This window comes from Sus scrofa, chromosome X (assembly GCF_000003025.6).
Source record: "Sus scrofa isolate TJ Tabasco breed Duroc chromosome X, Sscrofa11.1, whole genome shotgun sequence".
In the NCBI taxonomy this organism is placed as follows: domain Eukaryota; kingdom Metazoa; phylum Chordata; class Mammalia; order Artiodactyla; family Suidae; genus Sus; species Sus scrofa.
In genome coordinates this window covers 7,949,898-7,974,952 of record NC_010461.5, presented here as the reverse complement: position 1 = coordinate 7,974,952, position 25,055 = coordinate 7,949,898, and the positions used below count along the sequence as shown (strand labels likewise).

The 25,055-nt window shown below is 44.5% G+C and overlaps 1 protein-coding gene across 5 annotated transcripts in view; it reads left to right on the top strand.

Moving 5' to 3' along the window:
• ARHGAP6 (Rho GTPase activating protein 6) overlaps positions 1 to 25,055 on the top strand; it is a 530,729-nt gene that overhangs the window by 466,627 nt on the left and 39,047 nt on the right. For all 5 annotated transcript variants that reach the window (XM_021080043.1, XM_021080046.1, XM_021080047.1 and 2 more), the window contains exons 4-8: positions 7,311 to 7,567; positions 10,320 to 10,515; positions 20,105 to 20,160; positions 21,878 to 22,028; positions 22,959 to 23,107. In XM_021080043.1, the coding sequence (XP_020935702.1) occupies positions 7,311 to 7,567; positions 10,320 to 10,515; positions 20,105 to 20,160; positions 21,878 to 22,028; positions 22,959 to 23,107 (809 nt within the window). The remainder of the gene's footprint in view (positions 1 to 7,310; positions 7,568 to 10,319; positions 10,516 to 20,104; positions 20,161 to 21,877; positions 22,029 to 22,958; positions 23,108 to 25,055) is intronic.

Sequence of the window (25,055 nt, the reverse complement as noted above, 5' to 3'; positions counted from 1 at the left end):
ACCAGATCCTTAACCCACGGAGCAAGGCCAGGGATCGAACCCGCAACCCCATGGTTCCTAGTCAGATTCGTTAACCACTGTGCCACAACGGAAACTCCTCTCCAGACACTTTAAATAGTTACCTCAAACTGGAGAAAAGGAAATGAACATGTCACCGATCCCTGCCCATGACTGGATAGTCGAATAATTTGTGAAACCTTGAAAAATTCCAATACCCAGACCTCCATCCCAGAAAATCTGATCCCATTGGTCTGTGGGGGTACTGGGCACAAGTCATTTTATCAACTACTTATGTGCACCTTCTTCTTTTCTTTCTTTTTTTTTTTTTTTTTAGGGCCACACCCACAGCATTTGGAGTTTCCCAGGCTAGGAGTGGAATCAGAGCTGTAGCCACTGGCCTACACCACAGCCACAGCAATGCCAGATCCGAGCCATGTCTGTGACCTACCCCACAGCTCACAGCAATGCCGGGTCCTTAACCCACTGACCGAGGCCGGGGATCCAACCTGCGCCCTCACGGATGCTAGTCAGATTTGTTTCCGCTCAGCCACAATGGGGACTCCTTTGTGCACCTTCTAAGATGAGACCTCTGGTGCCTTCCAGTGTACTCACCAAGGCACATGCTAGCGCAGCAGAATCTACTGCCGACATAGTAAATGCAAAGGACATTAACTTTTGTCCAGCTCCTCTTACTGTCTGATATATTATATTCTCCTTCATTGGTTCATGTGTTCTTGCCCTTACTTTTAAACGAATATCAGTAGCCAGAGTAGCTTTTTTAAACTAGAGTCGTAACTTGGTCTATTCCTGCCATGGATGATGTTTACCCCGTTAGATTATTACAGTAATTCTCAGTGTTTATAGAGTTATTCAAGGGATCATTCAGACTGATATTAGTAATCTTTAAAGTTGTTTATACTAAGATGAGGTTATTGGTACTGCGATCTGAACACTCAAAAAGTAGACTTTAGGAGATTCTTCAGAAATGCCCATTTGGGCTAAACTAAGCAGAATGAGCGTCTTTTTTTTTTTTTTTTTTTTTTTTGCAAAAGGTGTTGGAATTCCCTCAACAGAGGGAGAAGTGTGTGTGTGTGTGTGTGCTTGCTTATTTTAGAAAACAGCTGGGGAGTTCCCGTCGTGGCACAGTGGTTCATGAATCCGACTAGGAACCATGAGGTTGCGGGTTCGGTCCCTGCCCTTGCTCAGTGGGTTAACGATCCGGCGTTGCCGTGAGCTGTGGTGTAGGTTGCAGACGCGGCTCGGATCCCGCGTTGCTGTGGCTCTGGCGTAGGCCAGTGGCTACAGCTCCGATTCGACCCCTAGCCTGGAACCTCCATATGCCGCGGGAGCGGCCCAAAGAAATAGCAAAAAGACAAAAACAAAAAAAAGAAGAAGAAAAAGAAAGGAAACAGCTGGAAGTAAGGGTAGGGCAGGAAGGGCCTGGAGAAGTAAACAACCAATGTGCCCTGTGCTATTATACATTTGCAGACCAAATCATATTTTATATATTATGTAGGCTCAGTGAAAACTTGATAGTGTTTTTTTTTATTTCTTTGATTTTTTTTTTTTTTTTGGCCATTCCCACAGCATGAGGAAGTTCCCAGTCCAGGGATTGAACCTGCATCACAGCAGTGAGCCGAGCCACAGCAGTGACAATGCCAGGTCCTTAATGGAGTACCAGGGAACTCCCGGTAACGTTGTATGATGCTGTACAGGGTGCTGGCTGGGAAAAGGAAGGCAGATCTACTGGTGCCAAAGAAAAGACACATCACCCATCCAACTAAAGAGAGAAATATCAGGATTGATGGCAAAAGAGGGTTTTTTTAAAAGTAGCTTTGATCGTTAAAAAGACAGTTTCCTAGGCTTCAATGAAGCTAAATCCATGGCATCTTTTCTGAGCATAAAGTCCTGTGTATGTCATTGCATCCATTACATGGATGCAGGTCTCCTACGCTTGTGATTGGTTCACATTGTTTTCTTGCATTTGCATATTCGCATTTGGGTTCATAACAGCTGCACATGCGAAAAAATGAAAATCATTTGAATCCAAGAGTGAAAGAAGGAAAACAGGAAACTCTAAATGACCTCTTGGGTTAGACCATCTAAAAATAAATTGGAACAGCTTTTTAGAATCGAATTGCTCTCCCGATAGAGTGATTCATTAAATGTTTGATAGGCTGCTATATTAATTGATTCACTGAGAATGACTCATGCCCTGTGTTTTATTTAATTGCTTTGACATAATATACAGCAGATCATGTGACACATCTGTGTCCCTCCTGCCACTTAAGCAATGTCCTCATGACTTGTGATTTCCACATGGAAGTTAATTCAGGATTGATGCTGGTTCAGAAAATATATTTTCACACAGAAAATGCCCAAGTCCTTAATTTCTCTTAGTTAAACTACTTGGCCACCGAAGAGTATTTTTTAAACTTTCAGAACCTCAGAAAATTTCCTTCTTGTGTCAAAAAGGAACACTTTGGGGGGAAAAGGTTCAAAAAGAGCTGTTTTGTTCCAGCTTCTGGGGTTCCTCATCAGAGCACAAGGGGAACAGGTTTTACTGCGGAGAGTTAGGTTCCCTGCTCTGCAGGATATTTTCAGATTATGCCATATATTTATCAACATAAACTCTGGTGATGGTTCAAGTCTAGCACCTTTCTTTATGCTGAAATTCCATCAAGCTAACATTGTATTGTCCCTCGCTGTCTAAGTAGGTTATTGTGTGTGAGCTGTTAAGTAGCACAGTGCAGGGATAGTTGGTACAGCTTTATTTTGTGTCATATTAAATAACAGAAAAAGCAAGTATCAGTTATGGGTATTTAGAAATTCTCGAATGCATGGAGAGCTCTTACTGGAGATGCGCGAAACAGAGGGCGTGTGATTCCAGAAGCACGTGAGCCCAGCTTCTGGTCTGCGTGCTGAGAACACTGAGACACATCATGCGCTGGGGTTGTGGGATGGAAGTCCTGTAAAATTGGATTGTGATGATCATTGTACAACTGTAAATATAATAAATTCATTGAGTAGTAAAAAAATTTTAAACATTAAAAAAAACAAAGTGTATTAAGGAGGGAGTTGTGTCCTTAAGTGGACTGTCACACCGCGGTGTAAACATGGACTTGAGGTAGGGGTGGGAGTGAGACAGCGGTGGAGGGAGGAAGCCTGATTCCAGAGGCCAAATCACATCTGGTAACGTTAAGGTTTGAGCTGTGATCACAAAAGATAGCAGGGACGGGGCAGACCTGGAAATTTCGGGAGAGAGCCGAGAGGCCAGCTAGCAGCATGTCCCCTGCTGCCCCTGAGGATCCTGGGAAGGGAGCAGAGACGGTCTCTGCCAACGAGGACAGCAGAGGATGCAGTCCCCTTCGTCAACACATACTATAGATGAGAACCTGATACACACAGTCCCCGGCCCCAGAACACCGAGTCTTGGGTAATGCTTTAATGGTTTTAAAAACCCATCCTCCAGTTTATTAGCTGCTATCAACACAGTGTCTGTAGGTTCCTTTGTCCCCCTAACACGAGAGCTTTGCACCCACAGATAAGCATGTGCGCCCAACATTTCATTTCCACATAAAGGAGGGTTTTGCTCAACAGGCTTGTGCTGAGTCCTCAGTTTCACAATAGCCGTATAGTTTTTTTTCACTGAAGTGTAGTTGATTTGCAGGGTTGGGTTAATTTCTGCTGTATAGTGAAGTGAGTCAGTTATATATACTCTTTTTAGAATGTTCTTTTCCATTATGGTTTATCCTAGGACATGGATTATAGTTCCCTGTGCTCTACGGTGGGACCTTGTTGTTTACCCTCTCCATGTATCAGAGCTGACATCTGCTAACCCCGACCTCCCCACCCATCTCTCCCCCAACTCCCTCCCCTCGACAACCACAAATCTGTTCCCCTTGTCTGTGCATCTGCTTCTGTTTCATAGATAAATTCATCTGTGCCATAGTTTAGAGTCCACATAGAAGTGATATCATAGGGTATTTGTCTTTCTCTTTCTGACTTACTTCACTTAGTATGACAGTTTCTAGTGGCTTCCATGTTGCTGCGAATGGCATGATGTCATTTTTTGTGGCTGAGTAGTATTCCATTGTGTACATGTAGCACATCTCCTTAATCCAGTCACCTGTCATTGTCATTCTTGTTGTTTCCCTGTCTTGGCTGTTGTGAATAGTGCTGCTATGAACATACAGGTGCGTGTATCTTTTTGGATTGTAGTTTTATCTGGATATAAGCCCAGGAGGAGGCTTGCTGGATCATACGGTAGTTCTATTTCTAATTTTTTGAGGAACCTCCGTGCTGTTTTCCATAGTGGCTGCATCAATTTACATTCCCACCAACAGTGTAGGAGGGGTCCCTTTTCTCCGCACCCTCTCCAGCATTTGTTATTTGTAGACTTTTTACTTACGGGCATTCTGACAAGTGCGAGGTGGTACCTTATTGTACACAACAGCTGTATTTTGAGAAGCAGTCATATGCATGGAAGCCTGCCTAGAACTTTCCAGACACTAGACACTGCCATACACGTTTAGAGCATTGACCCATCTGCCTCCTTTCTGAAGCTTGGGAGAGTTCTCAGGAGAAAGCAACGAGAAATGAAAGAGACTTGATCAAAATATTACCACTGAAAGAATAAATAATCTCAGCCAGGAGAGAAAGCCTATTAGAGAAAAATAAGAATCTGTTATAGGTGGCTACATATCTTGAAGGGAAATAAAAGAGAAATTAAAGAGCCATGTGAGAAGAATGATTTCATGTATTCCATCCATTTAATTTGTATTCGGTTATCCCAATTTCTAAGTAGAGTGGCTGACTTTTAGATATTAAAAATGACAGATACCCAAGGAAACCATTTTTCTTCTTTTTTCCAGGGATATTAGAAATCTCTAACAGAGTCTGGTTGGTTTTCTTTATGTGGAAAAAATATCTAGGAGAGGAATCAATAGTCCTCATGTCATACTGAGTCCCTGCTGTGTGTATGCCTGCAGACACATGCCACTTGATGCATTTGTCAATGTCCTTTCTTCTATTATTGTCCCCCAGCAGTTTTTATATATTCCGAGTAGCTCTCAGCCTTGCCTAGGTTTTCCCCAACCTTTTGGAAGTAAGACTCTCTGATTATTCCCATAGACAAGATACCAGTGATTTACACAGTAACTCCTGATGTGTCCCCTTTGATTTTTTTTTTTTTTTGGTCTTTTTAGGGCAACACCCACAGCATATGGAAGTTCCCAGGCAAAGGGTCGAATTGGAGCTACAGCTGCCAACCTACAGCACAGCCACAGCCACAGTCACAGCCACAGCATCGTGGGGTCCAAGCCACTTCTTCGACCTGCATCACAGCTCACAGCAACGCCAGATCCTTAACCCGCTGAGCGAGGCTGGGGATTCAACCTGCGTCCTCATGGATGCTAGTCAGATTCGTTTCCACTGAGCCACACCGGGAACTCCCCCTTTGATTTCTAATTTTGCGAGGAGGGCGAATTTCTAATTTTGGCAGTAGCAAGTGTTGGATCTTGCTACACCATCCACATTGATCCCTCAAAACCCATACCTGAATTATTTTTTGTCTGATCATATGCCATCTAGCTTGTTGATAGAGAATGGTAAGCATCCTCTGAAAATCCTGAAATGCTGAAGTTTGGATTTTTTTTTTCACTTCAAAATGAATTACATGTTTTGATAGAACAAGAGATGGAGACTTTTTAAGTGCCATTTCTGCTTTTAATGCAGACTTGACTATTAGCCCAGTGATGTTAAAAACGTTGCCATGGATCAAAGACGAAAACCTTTTAGAGCCTCTTTCCACCTGATCTAATGTTAGCTGTTTTCTTTCGAAGAACATACAACCTTAGGATTGTTTTCCCTTGATCATTCTGCTTTTATTCATAAGGGTTATAAAAACGAGGGAGAGGCTAGGCTCCAGTTTTCTGCTGCTAGGAGAGATAATTTTGAGTCTCAAAGAAATCATGCACTTCATTTTTAATGCTTTTTCGCATGCATTTAAAATACTACTGATAGGAGTTCCCGTCGTGGCGCAGTGGTTAACGAATCCGTCTAGGAACCATGAGGTTGCGGGTTCGATCCCTGGCCTTGCTCCGTGGGTGAAGGATCCGGTGTTGCCGTGAGCTGTGGTGTAGGTTGCAGATGCAGCTCGGATCCCACGTTGCTGTGGCTCTGGCGTAGGCTGGTGGCTACAGCTCCGATTCAACCCCTAGCCTGGGAATCTCCATGTGCTGCGGGAGCGGCCCTAGAAATGGCAAAAAGACAAAATAAAATAAAATAAAATAAAATACTACTGATAAAATGTCCATCCCTGAGGTTCAGCAGGTGTACGGGGTATGTGTATACAAATGGATTTAGAGTTCCAGAATGCAGCTCTGTATACATCTCAAAGAAAGCCGTGGATTTCTGCATTGTGCTCATTTCCCCAAATTGTCCTTTCTAGAGGGTCTAACCAATTGTATCCTGGCCCCTCACCGGAGTATTTATTTCGTGGTGAGTGTCCATGTCTGCATGTGGCCCGGAGAATGGCTTGAGTATAGGTCCTGAGAGGGACAGCCCCAACCCAGCACCTGGAGGCAGCATGTGGGGACAAGGCACACAGAGGAAAAGGAGCAGACTTCATCCCAAGCTGCTCCTCTGCCTCGGGAGTTCTCATGTCACCCGCTGGCTCCTTTCCTGGGAACCGCGAAGTGTGGCCACTTCGTTGCCATCTCTCTATTGCGGGGCTTGACCAGCGCTGTCACAGTTTCTTACGTATCTGCCTCTCCAGCCCCCCGCCCCATGCTCGGAACCCTTCAAGAGTGCGGACTGGACCTTCTGTAAGCTTGGGGCTCCCCATCGCGTAGCTTGACACAGCACATGGCAGGGGTTAAGTAAGTACCTGTCGAATGAGGGTATACATGCAGTCTTCTCAGGCCATGAAAGCTTTGGGGGCTTCTGAGACATCCTCCAAGCCTAACGGCTTGTACGCATGAGAATGAAGTGTCACATCCATCCCATCAAAAACGTCACCTTTCTCTCCAAAGTTATTTCCTTTAAAACATCCTGGACACACATGGAGAAAACCCGAGGCCTAGATCCCTAACACCCATGCCCTTAATACATAACAGATTTCTGGACGGAAATAGAAAACTTTGGCCACGCTGACAAACACAAAAGCCATCTCCAGATTTTGTCGGATGAATCAGTTCTTCAGAAAACGGTCCTTTGAGTATGTGTGCCCTGGGATCTGCCACGTTGGCTGAGAGGCTTCCGGGGGCCCAGGCTTTCTCTGAAGGTGCGTGTTTGTGTTTTGATTCCAGAATTCACCCCCCAGGCGTTTGGAATGCCCTTATCCCAGGTCATCGCCAACGACCGGGCCTACAAACTCAAGCAGGACTCCCAGAGGGATGAGCAGAAGGACGCGTCTGATTTTGTGGCTGCCCTGCTCCCGTTTGGAAATAAAAGGCAGAACAAGGAACTCTCAAGCAGTAACTCATCTCTCAGCTCCACCTCGGAAACACCAAATGAGTCCACATCCCCCAACACCCCGGAGCCGGCTCCTCGGGTCAGGAGGAGGGTGAGTGGGCCCGTGTGTTCTCTGACACCGATGTCAGGACAGTTGAAGAACTGGAAATGTAGCTTGCGTCCAGGTAGCTGTCCACAGGGCCATGCAGGGAGCATGGATCTGCACCAGCCCTAAGCCCCTGACACGCCTCACAGCCTTTCCCTGACCCCTTTCCGAGGGGTTGGATGCCTCTCCGCGGTTCCCCGGGAGATCCTGAATGTTCTACCACACCTTCTCCAACCAGTGTCCTCTTCTGTTGAGGTACCAGAATGTCCCCCAAGAGACTGTGCGGCCCCAGGGCAGGGCCAGGGGTTTTCCTTAATCGCTTCATCTCATCCAAGAACCACGCCTGGCTGAGGGAATTTGCTCCATAAACAAAGGGATTTTTTTCTCTTATCAAAGAAACCTGGTTTTTGCTCAAGCGTAACCATAGAAACACACACACATGCATACATGCACACGTATCCTCTTTCTTTCTTTCTTTTTTTTGTCTTTTTGCCATTTCTTGGGCCGCTCCCGCAGCATATGGAGGTTCCCAGGCTAGGGGTCGAATCGGAGCCGTAGCCACCGGCCTACACCAGAGCCACAGCAACGTGGGATCCGAGCCGCATCTGTGACCTACACCGCAGCTCACGGCAATGCCGGATCCTTCACCCACGGAGCGAGGCCAGGGATCGAACCCGCAACCTCATGGTTCCTAGTCGGATTCATTAACCACTGAGCCACGAGGGGAACTCCCCTCTTTCAAATCAATATTATAACCATATGGTACCATTTATTGAGTGCCATGGTCTAAGCGCTGTGCTATCATTTGGCATAACGCATTTCCCATTTCAATCCAGGAAAGCTGACTTTCCAGGCAAACGAGTTGGTGATGAGCGCAGTCAGTTGCTGCACGTCTCTGAAACTTCCTAGGTCACTGGAAGATCTTGTCTCCATTTCTTCTCGCCTGAAGGCCCGCATCATTGCCACCTCCAGCCACAGACCACGGCCCTCAAACCCCAGACACTTCCCAGTTCAAATCCGCACTTCTTTAACGAATCCGACTAGGAACCATGAGGTTGCGGGTTCGATCCCTGGCCTCACTCCGTGGGTTAAGGATCCGGCGTTGCCGTGAGCTGTGGTGTTGGTCGCAGATGCGGCTCGGATCCCGCGTTGCTGTGGCTGTGGGTTTAGGCTGGCAGCCGTAGGCTCCACTTTGACCCCTAGCTTCGGAGCTTCCATATGCCGTGGGTCCGGTCCTAAAAAGCAAGAAAAAAAAACAAAAACAAAAACAAACCGCACTTCTCAGCCCGCCTACCGCATTGAGGACCCCTTGCAGACTGAGGGGTCCCTGCGCCACCACTATTTTCAAGGCTTCACTGTGTTGAAAACAGAGGAAATGCCTATATCGCGGAGGATTTGAATTTGCATGACGGATTTGTTCTTCTGGTCCTGCCATCCATCCCCCTCTTAGATGGCACGCATGAGCCTAGACGGCAGTGACACCAAAATGCCAGACAGGAGCCTTCAGAGAATCCCAAGCCCAGGCAGTGGGCCTCCCAATGCCTTCCCCTCTACCCAGGCCTTGCTAGGACGCCAGCAGCCAGCTGCTTCCTCTATGCTTCATCAAAGGGTGGGTGGTCCTAGAGACATCGTGGGTGTCCTTCCTCTCAGCCGTCACCATGCCTCGCACGCCAGCCCGCCTCCCAGCTGTCATGACCTTAGGTCTTGGCAGGGGACGGGGGTGCTTTCTCTGATGGCCAGTGGCACCCACTATGCAGGCGATAGGCTGTAAGGAAGAAGGCATGCATGTCACCTTCATATTCCTACCAGAAGCTGCCTTTATTGTATTTCATTTTTAGGGCCGCACCCACGGCATAAGGCAGTTCCCGAGCCAAGGGCTGAATCAGAGCTGCAGCTGCCAGCCTACACCACAGCCACAGCAAAAATGGATCTGGGCCATGTCTGTGCCCTACACCACAGCTCACCGCAATGCTGGATCCTTAACCCACTGTGGGAGACCAGGGATCGAACCCGATTCCTCATGGATACCGGTTGGGTTCATTATGGCTGAGCCACCACGGGAACTCCCCAGAAGCTGCCTTTAAGCAATGGCTCTTGAACCTTGTGACTTCTTAGCAGAGATAGCTCGGAGATGCAGGCTCTGCACGATCTCTCCAAGGTCCCCAGGGCAGCTGGGCTGCAGCTGCCCACAGGCTCGCCGTGGGCGAGGTGGTGCTGCCTTCAGTTGGCTGTTTTCGCTTCCCGTTCTCATTTCCCCAGTCCGCTACAGCCGTCTCCTGGGACTCTTCCCCTAATAAAGTACTTCTGGGGAAACCAGGCGTGTTTATGGAATCCTCCTATTTAAAAATCTACTTCCTAGAGTCGGGGTTGAGTTATTTTTTTATTCACAAGATTTCGCTGACTTGACCTCATTCATCAAATATGTGATATTTTTTCTTGCTTCAGGGAATGAAGCGGTTGGGTCAAAATATTTTAATTGTATGTTTGCCATCTCTTGTCTCACATTTGGAAAAAAGTGGTCTCTGGCTGAAATTGTAACTGTCATTACCTTACCCTACGTTGTGGAGGTTTCCTACCTTTTTTCAGAAGGTGGTTGGGTTTTTCTCATTTTAATATACAAACAACGCAGTTACCACCAAACAGTAACATTTCAAGTGTCACGAATAGTCACGGGCAACCGAATGTATTGGATGGCGTTGGAGGACGCTGTCTTTTTTACTTTCTGCACTCTTGGTTCATGGCTGTGTGTCGTTTGCAGGGGGCGATGTCGGTGGATTCCATCACGGACCTTGATGACAATCAGTCTCGACTGCTGGAAGCTTTACAGCTCTCTTTGCCTGCCGAGGCTCAAAACAAAAAAGAAAAAGCCCGAGATAAGAAACTCAGTCTGAATCCTATTTACAGACAGGTCCCCAGGCTGGTGGATAGCTGCTGTCAACATCTAGAAAAACACGGTAAGCAGACTTGTTTGTCAGCGATCAAATCCCAAAGACTTTCCTTTATTCCAGCATCATATTCCTTGAGGCGTCCACTTTCAGTTCTTTGTTCCTTGGATCAGGCGCTCGGCCAAGATTTTCTTTGTGAAAAAAGTTTACAGATAGGAGTGTTCGCGTCCCCCCAGAAGGGCCAAACAAGATGGTGTGGGTTGGGAGACATCAACTTGACTGGTATGCAGACTCCCAGCCCCAAAGGGTCCTCAGAAGTGACCTTTGAGGCCAAGGAATTGAGAGGAGGGCCAGATCTGTGGGGCTGATCTCGCCTCAGGACCCCCTTGAGACAAAGCAGAGCCACTTTTATCTTTTTTATACATCGAGGTCACTCGAGGCTTCCTTACGAAATAAGAGTCTAAAAAAATAAATAAATAAGAGTCCGGCTTCTTTTTTTTGGTCTGTCTTTTTGCCTTTTTCTAGGGCCGCACCCACGGCATATGGAGGTTCCCAGGCTAGGGGTCGAATCGGAGCTGTAGCTGCCAGCCTACACCAGAGCCACAGCAACGCGGGATCCGAGCCGCATCTGCGACCTACACCACAGCTCACAGCAATGCCGGATCCTTAACCCACGGAGCAAGGGCAGGGATCGAACCCACAACCTCATGGTTCCTAGTCGGATTCGTTAACCACTGAGCCACGATGGGAACTCCAAGAGTCCAGCTTCTTGAAGAGAAAAAAAAAGATGAGAAAACCATTCCTTAAGTGAATAGGAAAGAAAGCGTTTGGGACAACAGGTTTCTGCACTGCTGTTTGCATTCTTATGAAAAGATGTCCACTTTAAATTTGTTCACAGTGACTCTTTTGGCAATCAAGTCCCCCTTAATATGCTGACTTTAAAACAATATACAGGAGTTCCTGTTGTGGCTCAGTGGTAATGAACCCACCTAGTATCTATGAGGACATGGGCTCGATCCCTGGTCCCTCTTAGTGGGTTAAGGATCTGGCATTGCCATGAGCTGAGGTGTAGCTCTCAGACAAGGCTCGGATCCGGAGTTGCTGTGGCTGTGGTGTAGGCTGGCAGCTGCAGCTCCAATGTGACCCCTAGCCTGGAAACTTCCACATGTCATGGGTGCAGCCCTGAAAAAAAAGACAAAGATAAAAAAATATAATAACATAGATCTTTAAAGTTTTTGCTGAATTTGAGACTTTGGGCTCATCAAACGGCCATTTCTCCAGGCTGAATTTGTTTGCCGTAGTGTTAGCATGCATTTTAAAGCCATGAGAAGAGTTTATTAATTGCTTCTTTTTTCCCAGTTTTATTGAGAAATATTTGAAGTCCATCACTGTAACTGCTAAATTTTTTTTGCTATAAAGATAACACATTGATTGTAATGAATAAAAAAAGAAACAGGGAGTTCCCGTCGTGGCGCAGTGGTTAACGAATCTGACTAGGAACCATGAGGTTGCGGGTTCGGTCCCTGCCCTTGCTCAGTGGGTTAAGGATCCGGCGTTGCCGTGAGCTGTGGTGTAGGTTGCAGACGCGGCTCGGATCCCGTGTTGCTGTGGCTCTGGCGTAGGCTGGCAGCTACAGCTCCGATTTGACCCCTAGCCTGGGAACCTCCATATGCCGCGAGAGCGACCCAAAGAAATAGCAAAAAGACAAAAAAAAAAAAAAAAAAAAGAAACAGAAAAGCAAATTCTGAGGCTATCATATAGACATAACTACTGGGGGGGTTGTTGGTTTTCTGCATGTTGCTATTTTTTTTTTGTTGTTTGTTTGTTTGTTTTTTAATTTTATGGCTGCACCTGTGACGTATAGAAGCTCTCGGGCCAGGGATTGAATCCGAGCCACAGCTGCAGTGTGGCTTTAACCCACTGCCCCGGGTTGGGGATCCAACTGGGGCCTCTGCAGTGACCCAAGCCACTGCAGTCAGATTCTTAACCCACTGCACTACAGCCGGAACTCCTAGACATAGCAACTGTTAACATACTCATCTATTTCTTCTTTCATTTTATTTTTTTATTATTCAGGCCATACCCATGGCATATGGAAGTTACAGGTTAGGGGTCAAATCGGACCTGCAACTGCAGTCATAGCAATGCAGGATCGGAGCCACACCGGTGACCTATGCCACAGTTTGTGGCAACACTGGATCCTTAACCCGCTTCGCGAGGCCAGGGATCAAACCCACATCCTCATGGACACTAGTTGAATTCTTAACCGGCTGAGCCACAACAGGAACTCTGTCCTCCTCTATTTCTTTCTAATAAAAGCAGGACTTTATAAGAATTATAAAGGATATATTCTTTGTTATAAGGATATATCCAAATCTCTTAATCAACTCCATTATATTTAGTGTCACTAGACAGCATATGGGTACCTTAATAAAATTAATATATATTGAAACTTTATTTATACAAATTTTTAGTGTGTGTGCGTGTGTGTGTGTGTGTGTCTCCTTGGAAAGTACACTGGAGGTCTAGAAAAATGTCTTAGTCATTTTGAATTCCCAGTACTTAGTATCATGATAACACAATGTAAATATCCAATCAATATTACTTGAACAGAACTATGTTTTTAAAATGGCTTAGCAGCTCAAGAGTTTAGTACTATGGAAATTTGGTATATGGAAATTCAGCCTAAACTTCACTACGAGGTGGAAAATGGGACTTATGCATTTAGAACTGTAATATTTCTCTGTCAAGAATGTAGAGAGGGAATTGTCAGCACTCGAAGGAATTCTAAAGGAGAAAATTCTACTCCAGTCACGCAAAAATCCAGTGCCAGGTTGAGTAGCTGCTTTTGTGAAAGAAAGCCTGGCATGTCCTTCTATTTTCCTTTTGAAGATAACATTTCATGAATACTAATTTGTAAAATAGCATTTCCTTTAAGATCACTAAAAAACAGGGCAGTTCATTTATTTTTGGCAGGGTTGGGGGGCTGGATATTACAGTGCAGTTTAGGGCCTGAAGGACAAAAGGTAACCTGAGTGATCTTTCATGACCCTGATTGTTTTCCGAGTTTCCGTGGTGTTAAGACCAAATGGTTCTGGAAAAATCAGAGACATGCTCAAGTTCAAACAGATATTCATCCTGGTCACTTTAACCCAATGAAAAAAAAAAGAGCCAACTTCAAAAACAGTTCTTTCAGGACAGACGGAACTTCTTTGCAGAACAGATGCTGACTCCCAGACATTGAAAAACTTTTGGTCTCTGGAGGAGTCCGTTTGGGGACTGGCGGCATGTGCTTGGGCTGTGGGATGGAAATCCTGTGAAATCGGATTGTGATGATCATTATACACCTACAGAGGTGATCAATTCATTTGAGTAAAAGAAAAGAAAAGCAAATTCTTCAGAGAATTTAAAAAAAAAAGAAACAGGAGTTCCCGTCGTGGCGCAGTGGTTAACGAATCCGACTAGGAACCATGAGGTTGCGGGTTCGGTCCCTGCCCTTGCTCAGTGGGTTAAGGATCCGGCGTTGCCGTGAGCTGTGGTGTAGGTTGCAGACGCAGCTCGGATCCCCCGTTGCTGTGGCTCTGGCGTAGGCCAGTGGCTACAGCTCCGATTGGACCCCTAGCCTGGGAACCTCCATATGCTGCAGGAGTGGCCCAAGAAATAGCAACAACAACAACAACAACAACAAAAGACAAAAAAAAAAAAGAAAAAAAAAAAAGAAACAAAACCAGTTCTTTCATATGACTCTATTTGCCAGGTTTTGAAATGGGTGGCCGAGAGTTTGATTGACTTGAGCCTAACCATCATGCATCAAAGCTCATTTCTTTCTCTGCCGAACTGGCTGTGGACAGTGAGCTTGATGCCATCCCGGCGTGTGTCCACTACCGTTCTCCGCTGTATTCTTCCTCCGATGCTCTCTATACCATAAGGCCAAAATTCCTGAAGCATCCTTACTTTCCCCAAGAGCACAATTCAAACGAACACAGAAGCAGCAACCCAGACAAGCTAACAAAGAGTCAAGCTCTATTATATTTCCGGGATTTAGGCTGATTTTCGGGCGGGGCCTCCTGCTTATCATGCCTGCCCTCGTTTCCTGAAGGCCCTGAGCCTGAGATTCAAGTGCCCTGGGTCTGATGTCCCTTTTAGTTGCTGGTGAAAAGGAGAGAAAGGTGATCGCCTCCATTTCCGGGCCAAGGTGTCCCAAAGTCACATTTCTCTGCTGGATCTACGCCTTTTTTCATGTGCACCCGTTTTTATTAGTAGCTGTCTTAGGTCAAGGTGATGGAATGCCTAGACTGTATCTTCTCTTTCAGGAAAATGGCTATAAAGCCTTATGTCAGAGCTTGGCATTGGCTGTCTGAAGGCTGTCATCTGCTGTACTGGAAAATGAATTGCTTTCAAAAACTGACAACATCATAATCAATTGGCATATGGGAATTATAGCAATCATTCACTAGCTAGTTAGTTTTGAAATCACAGTCATTTTTACTGAGTAGAAAAACACTATAATTGAGGAAATGATGAGATAGGAATGGGCATTTCTGAACAGACTGGAGGAATTCAGCCAAAGGCATAGTCTCACCTGGGAAGAAAGAGCCCTTATGTGATATCTCACTTTCCTAGAAATTTCTGCTATTTGGAAATCACTGGACCAGCAAGAAAATTAATGCAGCCAAAATTAAAATTACTAAGACCTACGATTATTTTCAGGTTTTCTGTTTTGTGCAAAAAGACTCATTTCGTTCAGCCAGGACCTGCCAGATACAATTCTAAGTATTTTATGTACATTCATTAATTGCATAATTGAACAGCTTCTGAGGTGGATACTTCTTACGCTCATTTTGTAGATGAACACATGTAATTCTATATTTGATTCTAATACTTTGATTATCCTGTTTTCAAGCTCCCAGAGAGGCAGAAGCAATAAATTAGCCTGGGGGTTGGTATCCGTTATAAGGCAGACGAATTGATGGCAGCAACAAGGAGGGAACAGAAGTCTTTTGAAAATAGATGCAAAGCAAAATTCCGTCTAAGAGCAAAATACCCAGATGTACTTAATGCAAATCAGCAATGACTAGCCTTTCAACATGATTCTCTCGAATGATTCTAGAAATTCAGGATAACACTTATAAGATGTAGAAGTGATAAACGGGTATGTATGGATATTATCTTTTCTAACTGAAAAGCTCTAGAATACCAATTTAAAAGTCTTCTACTTAATATGCAGCATGGCAAGACCATAAAATAAATATAGAAAAAGATATATATGTTTATTTAAGAGCAATAGTTATGTAGTATAACAAAATAATTCATTTATATTAATATAAAAATGTAATAAACCTAGAGATCTATAATAAGAAGAAACTTTGAAGAAAACTGCAAAGCTTTCTTTATCGAGACATATTAAGAAATTAAGAAACAAATTAAGATGTCTACTTTGCTTCTGGATGGAAAGAATGTTATAAAGATTTAAATTCAAAGTTCCCATGGTGGCTCAGCAGAAACAAATCTGACTAGCATCCGTGAGGACTCAGGTTCAACCCCTGACCTCGCTCCATGGGTTAAGGATCCAGCATTGCTGTAAACTGTGGCACAGGCCAGCGGATACACCTCCGATTTGACCCCTAGCCTGGGAACTTCCATATGCCTCGGGTGCAGCCCTAACAAAAAAAAAAAAAAAGAAAGAAAGAAAGAAAAAAAGATTTAAATTATTTCCAATTTAATTATGTATTGGACTAATCAGGACTCTCAGTGGCAAGAGAGAAGAACCCAGATAAAACCTGATTAAGCAAAGCAAATCCCCCCCTCAAAAGGAAGTCCCATTTACATCCCAAAAGTCTGAGTATCATATCTAGATTTAAGCACAAGTGGATTCAGAAAGCACATGATGCCATGAAGGCGTGAGTGTGTTTGCTGGTCTGTTTACTGAGATGCATGGTCTCTACGCTCCGACCAGCTCTCTTCGTGTGGCTACAAAACGACCATTGGCAGCTACAGTCGGGCACCACCCTTGTAACTGATGCTCCCAAATGAAGAGAAAATGAGCCACGAATGAACAATAAGTACAGACAGTGATCATCGGTGGCAATGATGAATGGCTTGCATAGCAAAAGGGAGTGTCATTCAGACATTCTGTGCCCCCTTAAGGCAGTGCACAATTCCTCCCATGGAGTATTCTTGCCCCCAAGTTCAAACTTGAATCATAGAAAACTCTGTCTGTTACTCTCTTTAGAGGAAGTAAAGTGGAGAAAAGAACATATAAATGTCACCATGGAGTGTCCACATCCAGACAGGGGAAATCTATAGTGGGAAATCCAGGCTATTTCTTTTGGTTTTTGGTGTTGGTTTTTGGTTTTGGTTTTTTTGGTTTTTTGGTTTTGTTTTTGTTTTTGCTTTTTAGGGCCGCACCTGAGGCATATGAAGGTTCCCAGGCTAGGGGTTGCATCAGAGCTGTAGCCACTGGCGGACACCACAGCCATGGCAACGCAGGATCCAAGCCGCGTCTGTGACCTACATACACCACAGTTCACGGCAACGCCAGATCCTTAACCCACTGAGCAAGGCCAGGGATCGAACCCCCATCCTCATGAATCCTAGTCAAGTTCATTAACCACTGAGCCACGAAGAGAACGCCCGTGCTATTTCTTTACCAAACCAACTATGGGGGAAAAATAGGGAGAGAAATATACACAGTAAGAGACTATATACGGCACACAAGTCTCTTGCAGTTTATGAACCTTATGTGAACATTGACTATTTAATGATATTGGGAACTGTTGTTGAAATTTCTAGTTGGAGATAGATGTATTATTTTTTTTTCCTTGAAGAGACCTAATTTTTTAGAGCAGGGTTTCTCTACCTTGGCACTACTGACAGTTTGGGCTAGATAACTCATTTTTATGTATGGGCTCTAATAATCCTATTTCTAGGACATGATCTTGAGAGACTCAGAAATGTAAACTGAGACCTATGTACAGAGTTGTTATAATAGGATATTTACGGTATCAAAACAAGTGCATGTATGTTGAGGGGACCTGTAATGCCATTCAAAGGAGAAGATGAAGTGAATTGCAGCACATTCATACAATTGAGTACTTTGCATCTATTATAAATGACATTTACAAAAATTTTTACTGACATAAAAATTCTTGTAGCATAATATTGAGTGAAAACAGCAGTATTTCCTCCCTACCTCTCTCTCTCTCTCTCTCTCTCTCTCTCTCTCTCTCTCTCTCTCTCTCACTCCCCTCTCTTCCACTCCATATGTATATTTTTTTCATGGAGAAAAAACTGCATAGAAATAAACCAGAATATTAAGTGATTACTTCTGCATCAGGTATTTTTCTAGTATCATGTTTTTTACATTTTTCTGTGCCTTATAGATTTTCTTTAATAAGTGTGTTTTGATTATGATCAATAAAATAAGAAATAACTTTTTTTTAATTGTTATTTCCCCAATACAATTTTTTTCCTACTATGCAGCATGGTGACCCAGTTACACATAAATGTATACATTCTATTTTCTCACATTATCATGCTCCATCATAAGTGCTTAGATATAGCTCCCAGGGCTACACAGCAGGATCTCATTGCCAATCCATTCCAAAGGCAACAGTTTTTGCATCCTATTAACCCCAAGCTCCCCATCCATCCCACTCCCTCCCCCTCCCCCTTGGCAACCACAAGTCTATTCTCCGAGTCCATGATTTTCTTTTCTGTGGAAAGGTTCCTTTGTGCTGTATATTAGATTCCAGACATAGGTGATATCATACGGTATTTGTCTTTCTCTTTCTGACTGACTTCACTCAGTATGAGACTCTCTAGTTCCATCCATGTTGCTGAAAATGGCATTGTTTTGTTCTTTTATTATGGCCGAGTAGTACTCCCTTGTGTATATATACCACATCTTCCAATCCAATCATCTGTGGATGGACATTTGGGTTATTTCCATGTCTTGGCTATTGTGAATAGTGCTGCAATGAACATGTGGGTGCGTGTGTCTTTTTTTTTTTTTTTTGTCTTTTACTTCTTTCAGGGCCACACCCACGGCATATGGAGGTTCCCAGGCTAGAGGTCTAAACAGAGCTGTAGCCGCTGGCCTGTGCCAGAGCCACAGCAACACCAGATCCAAGTCGAGTCTTCGACCTATACCACAGCTCACAGCAATGCTGGATCCTTAACCCACTGAGTGAGGCCAGGGATCAAACCCACAACCTCATGGTTCCTAGTTGGATTCATTTCTGCTGTGCCATGATGGAAACTCCAGCATGTGTCTTTTTTAAGGAAAGTTTTGTCCGGATATATGCCCAAGAGTGGGATTGCTGGGTCATATGGTAGTTTTATGTACAGATTTTTAAGGTACCTCCATACTGTTCTCCATAGTGGTTGTACCAGCTTACATTCCCACCAACAGTCCAGGAGGGTTCCTTTTCTCCACACCTCCTCCAGCATTTGTTATATGACTTATATGCTGAGAACTATAAAACATTAAGTAAATTAAAGAAGATGTAAAGAAATGGACAGATATTCCATGCTCCTGGGTTGGAAAAATTAATATTGTAAAAATGGTCATACTCCCCAAAGCAATCTACAGATTCACTGCAATCCCTATCAAATGCCCCATGACATTTTCCACAGAACTAGAACAAACAATCCAAAAATTTATATGGAACCACAAAAGACCCAGAATTGCCAAAGCAATTCTGAGGAACAAAAACCAAGCCGGAGGCATAACTCTCCCAGACTTCAGGCAATATTAAGGAGCCACAGTCATCAAGACAGTGTGGTACTGGTACCAAAACAGACATACAGACCAATGGTGCAGAATAGAGAACCCAGAAATAAACCCAGACACCTATGGTCAATTAATCTTTGACAAAGGAGGCAAGAACATAAAATGGGAAAAAGACAGTCTTTTCAGCAAGTATTGCTGGGAAACCTGAACAGCTGCATGCAAATCAATGAAACTAGAACACACCCTCACACCATGCACAAAAATAAACTCCAAATGGCTGAAAGACTTAAATATAAGACAAGACACCATCAAACTCCTGGAAGAGAAATATCTATTTTAAAATTGACAAAGGGCTGGAAATTCATTTAAAATTCGTGTTTAATTTTTCTGGGTAGGAATTCCCATTGTGGCTCTGTGGGTTAAGAACCTGACCTCATGTCTGTGAGGATGTGGTTCGATCCCTGATCTCGCTCAGTAGGTTAAAGATCCAGCGTTGCCACAGACTGCAGCATAAGTTGCAGATGTGGCTTGGATCTGGCGTTGCTGTGGCTGTGGTATAGGCCAACAGTTGCAGCTCCGATTTGACCCCAAGCCAGGGAACTTCCATATGTTGCGAGTGTGGCCGTAAAAATAAATAAATATTTTCTGAGTGATGAAGATGTTACATCATTTTTTTTTATATGGAGAAACTGTGAATATATGTAATATCCCATGAAAATGTTTTCACCAGAGACATTCACCACAAAATGATCCCAGTGCTTGCAGAGCTGGCTCCTAGGTGCCTGGTGGATAGAGTGCAGGATAAATATGCATCCGTGCACGCTGTCAAGTTACTATGGTTCTGCATTCTCATTTATGTCTATTTTGATTTCCTCCAGTTTCAAGCCAGGAGAGAGGACTGACAATTTGTTGGTTTATTTGCAGGCCTCCAGACCGTGGGGATATTCCGAGTTGGAAGCTCAAAAAAGAGAGTGAGACAAGTAAGTGAAAAGTGAAGATTATATTGTCCATGTCACTTGACTTTCAGTTGAATTACCTCGCGCAGAGTTCAAGCTTATGCAAAGTCATTTCTGAGTAGCTTCTCTATACGCTCCCACCAGTCACAGTATGATGGAGTCTCAGGGGGTGTTTGAATGATCACAGGTAAGACGGGTGCCAATGGAAGGCTTCTTCCTTCTGAAGATACACACCGTCTTCACTAAAGACAAGTTGCGTGGAATTGATGAGTGAATCAGGACAGCTAATGGGCATTCTCATCAGGTGGAGAGGTGGCTGGTGTCAAAAATGATTCCCCAATTGTAGCTGGATCCACCAAACGGGAAACCGCTGCATGAAGATTTACTGAAGGATTCTCCCCAAAATATAATGAGTGGTTAGATTTCAAGTACGAAATATGCTCTAATTCACCATTTTATCTTGGGATATCGCTTCTTAGCACCCTGCACTTTTTCTTCAGAAGGACTGTCACAATATTAAGAGCTAATTACTCATTGGTGGGATTGCCAGTTTCTCACCTGTCTGTCGGCCTGAGAGCTGGAGGAGGCTGAGGGCTTTGCCTCTTAATTCATCACCATGTTTCGAAGACCTGTAGCCAAGCCAGGTACACAGGAAGTGTGCCGTGCATCCGGGGTGAATGAATGGATGAAGGAATGAATGAGCAAATGAACGCTTACAGAAGTTTATTGCATAGAGTAGATTTGTGAACTCACATAATTGTTTTTACAGCAGAGAACAATACCGAAGAGAAGTTGAGCCGTCTGTGATGAATGTAGGGTGTAGAGTTATGACTCCCTTCTTCTGGCCATTGTGTTTTCCTACCGTTATAAATGCTCAGGGACCCAGTATAATGATTAAGGCAGGGAGTCTTCCTGGGAATTGTGAATAAGGCTGCTCTGACGAACCTAAGGCAGCTTTTATTTAGTTATTGTCATCTTTCAAGCCCTAGCCACAAATGGTCTATCAGAGTTTTACATTTCATTGTTGGCAGAAAAATCCCTTCACCGCCTTGGCAAGTATTTTTGTGCAATGTCAAAGTTCCAACGTGGTGAATTTGCTGACAGGCAAAACTGCTGTGTAGTAGATGAATTCCTCTCTCCCACATTGATAGTTGACCTAACCCCTGAGCTCTTTCTTCCTCCCAACCTTCTGGATGTCATTATCAAGCCCTTGTGCTTGCATCATTAACCGTACACCCACAGGTACTTTTATTGAATAACACATTTAGGAGTTCCTGTCGTGGCTCAGCAGAAACCAATGTGACTAGTTATCCATGAGGACGCAGGTTCGATCCCTGCCCTCGCTCAGTGGGTTAAGGATCCGGCATTGCCACGAGCTTTGTGGTGGAGGTCACAGACATGGCTCGGATCCCACGTGGCTGTGGCTGTGGTATAGGCTGGCAGCTGTAGCTCCGATTCGACCCCTAGCCTGGGAACCTCCATCTGCAGCAGGTGCAGCCCTAAAAAGAGCAATAAATAAGCAAATAAATAAATAAAGCATTGAAATACATACATACATACATACATATATGGCTGGATTGCACAGACCCTGTAGATCAAGGAGACATAGTTTTTACTTCTCCTTCTCCGGCTGTGGGTAAACTTAATACCAGAGGCTACATGTCACAGCACTTGTTTTGCTGGGCACTGAACGTTGAGGCATGGTGTTGTAAGACTGCCCCCCGAACCACTGGTTTTCCAGCTGCGTGAGGAATTTGACCGTGGGGTTGATGTCTCCCTGGAGGAAGAGCACAGCGTTCATGACGTGGCTGCCTTGCTGAAGGAGTTCCTGAGGGACATGCCGGACCCCCTTCTCACCAGGGAGCTGTACACAGCCTTCATCAATACTCTCTGTGAGTAATCCAGCCATTTGTAGGAATGCGTCCCCGGGTTACTGGGCTGTCCAACTCACTCATCAAAACCTTGTACATGTGTTTCCTAATGTTTTGCCCTGATTTATTGGTCACGAATGAGCGGGCTCTTGGGGGAACTTTCTGAGATTTACCCTGGGGGGATTAGCCAGAAGAGAGGTGCAATAAAATACATGGAAGTAGCCAAGAAAAAAAATGGCATGCTTGCAAACGACTCTAGGATAGTAGAGAGTGCTGTAAATTGATGCTCTGGAATAGAGAATTTACGTTGTCTATGCCTAAAAAATGAGCTTGCATTTCTGGAGCCCAGGGAAAGCAGGATGGCATAGCCCAGTGCCAGGGCTTTCAACATGGCTGCCTCAGGGCTCTAGACACAGATCCCGTGGAGGAGAAAAGGAGGGGGAGGCAGAACAGGCCAGAACTGTGTCAGCCTCCATGTATTTCTTCCTCCATGCTGCCATCAAGATAGGATCACAAAAGAGAGAGAAGACACTGGCATTGTGCTGTGTCTTGGTTACTGCCAACCCAAAGTGTACCTCTTGCAGATTGCTTCACAGAAAACTCTGTTATAAACTCACATTTACGGACACCTACCAGTTCTCAGTCATTGTTAGCCAGTGGCCACCAACCATGAACGAGTGACCCATAAAAGTATGTGATGGTTGACCCCAAGGAGAAGAGGGAGAAGAAAATAAGGGAAGTTAAGTTACCTTTCTAAGCTGGGTTATAGTGATTTCTCTGGATGTTCTATTTCCTCCATTTATCTGTACATTCTTCGTAGACCCTTACTGCTAAGTTGTGAAGGAATGATACTGTGACTTGCCCTGCTAATCCCTTTCTCAAGACAGCGGAGCCCGAATGGTGTGAGTTCCCCTTTGGCATCCTTAGAGCTCCTCTTTTTGCCTTACCTAGTGTTGGAGCCGGAGGAACAGCTGGGCACCCTGCAGCTTCTCATCTACCTTCTACCTCCCTGCAACTGCGACACACTGCACCGCCTGCTGCAGTTCCTCTCCATCGTGGCCAGGCACGCCGAGGACAACGTCAGCAAAGATGGGCAAGAGGTGCGAACCCCGCCGCTGCGACCCCTGGCTCTGACTCTTCCTTTTTCCCCCTGCAAAGGGGAGAGCTAAGTAACACACATGGGTGTCTACACAATACGGAACAGGCTCACAGACCTAGCAAACAAACATTACCAACAGGGAGAGGGGTGGGGGAAGGACGATTTAGGAGTGTGGGGTTAACAGATACACACTACGATACATAAAAGAGATAAGCAACAAGGAAATACCATATTGCTTGGGGAATTATCCCCAGTGTCTTGGAATAATCTATAATGGAATGTAATTTGCAAAAATGCTGAATTACTATGCTGTACACCAGAAACGAAAGCAATATTGTAAGTCAACTATATTTCAGTTTTTTTTTTTTTTTTAAAAAAAGAAGAGTTACCAATTTGATCAAACTGGAGAAAATGATGCCTCCCTTTCCTGACCTATCTATGTAGGAAGACAACTGATTCAGGGTTTTCTCCGGAGGGATAATTCCTCAGCGCGCATAGGCCATTAAACTCCTTGTATGTTTCAATGATGCTGCCAAGTGAGGCTGACATTTCACTCAAGGCCCTGAATTTCCACTTGTGTGAAGAAGACAAACCATGAACTACAGAAGTGCATGCAATCATGAAAAAAATGGGGTAATGGAGATGGGGAGGGGCGAGATTGCTATCCGTATAACTCATTTGATCTGCTTTTTTAACTTGGAACCCAAATGTAATGCGACCACTTCATTCTTCCAGTTTGTTCTGGAGTGCCCATCTGCCCTGTGGCTAGAAGTCCAGGGTCTTCATTTTGAGAGGTCCTCTTTCTCTCCTTCAGCCCGCCCTCCAAAACAGGGACTGGCCCAATGCAACCAAGGGTGGATCCTGCTTCAAAACCAGGTGTAGACGGAACTGAAGAGGCATACCTACTGACCATTTCCATGCATCTCAATGCTATGTGGTGTCAACTTCTAGAGACAGGTTCTGCACAATCCTATGGACCATTTGGAAATGTTCTTTTTTTTTTTTTTCTGCAGTAATACCTGTCCTTCCCATGATATATTGTATAGTATACATTTTTTTTTTTTGGAAAAAAACCTAGAAATTTTATCTGAGTAATATGTGCTACATTTTAAAAAGACTATGAACTAAATTATTATGAAGATCAAAATACTTTTTTTTTCATTTTGGGGTGTTCTTGTTGGACTTGGCCCCCCACCTGGGGTATTGGGCCCTGGTTCTCTTTGGTCATTCTCATGTGCTCCAAGGTGTTTTTCAGTTTCTCCCTTGGACAAAGGAGATGCTTGTTGGCCTCAATGTTAAGTGACATATTTGCAAGCAACCAACCTATTTAATCTTCACCTTAACAGGAGACCTGTTTCCCTTTTTTTTTTTTTTTTTGTCTTTTAGGGCCACACTGGCAGCCTATGGAGGTTCCCAGGCTAGGGGTCGAACCAGATCTACAGCTGCCAGCCTACATCATAGCCACAGCAACTCGGGATCCGAGCTGTGTCTGTGACCTACACCACAGTTCATGGCAACACCGGATGCTTAACCAGCTGAGCGAGGCCAGGAATCGAACCTGCATCCTCATGGATGCTAGTCAGATTCATTTAACTGAGCCAGACAGGAACTCCTTGTTTCCCTTCTTTGATATCATGCAGTCATACTTCTCCTTGACCTTGGATCCACATTTTAAATCAACCAGAAGAAGGCATTCCAAACTTACTCACTTAACCCAGAAGCTTTTATTTTAAATCCTGTTAGGCAGAACTCGGATGTGTGATGGATTCCTTTCTGTGTCTGTCAGATTTATGTCCCAAAGGCCATAGACACATGCAATTTTTTTCACTTTGATCCGGAAAGGCAGTTGTGCATTTCTTATCCTCCATATCAGTGTGAGAATGGAACTTTCCCGAGTTATCCGTTTATCTCTATAGTCGTTATTGGTGAAACCTCTGCTGACCTCAGGT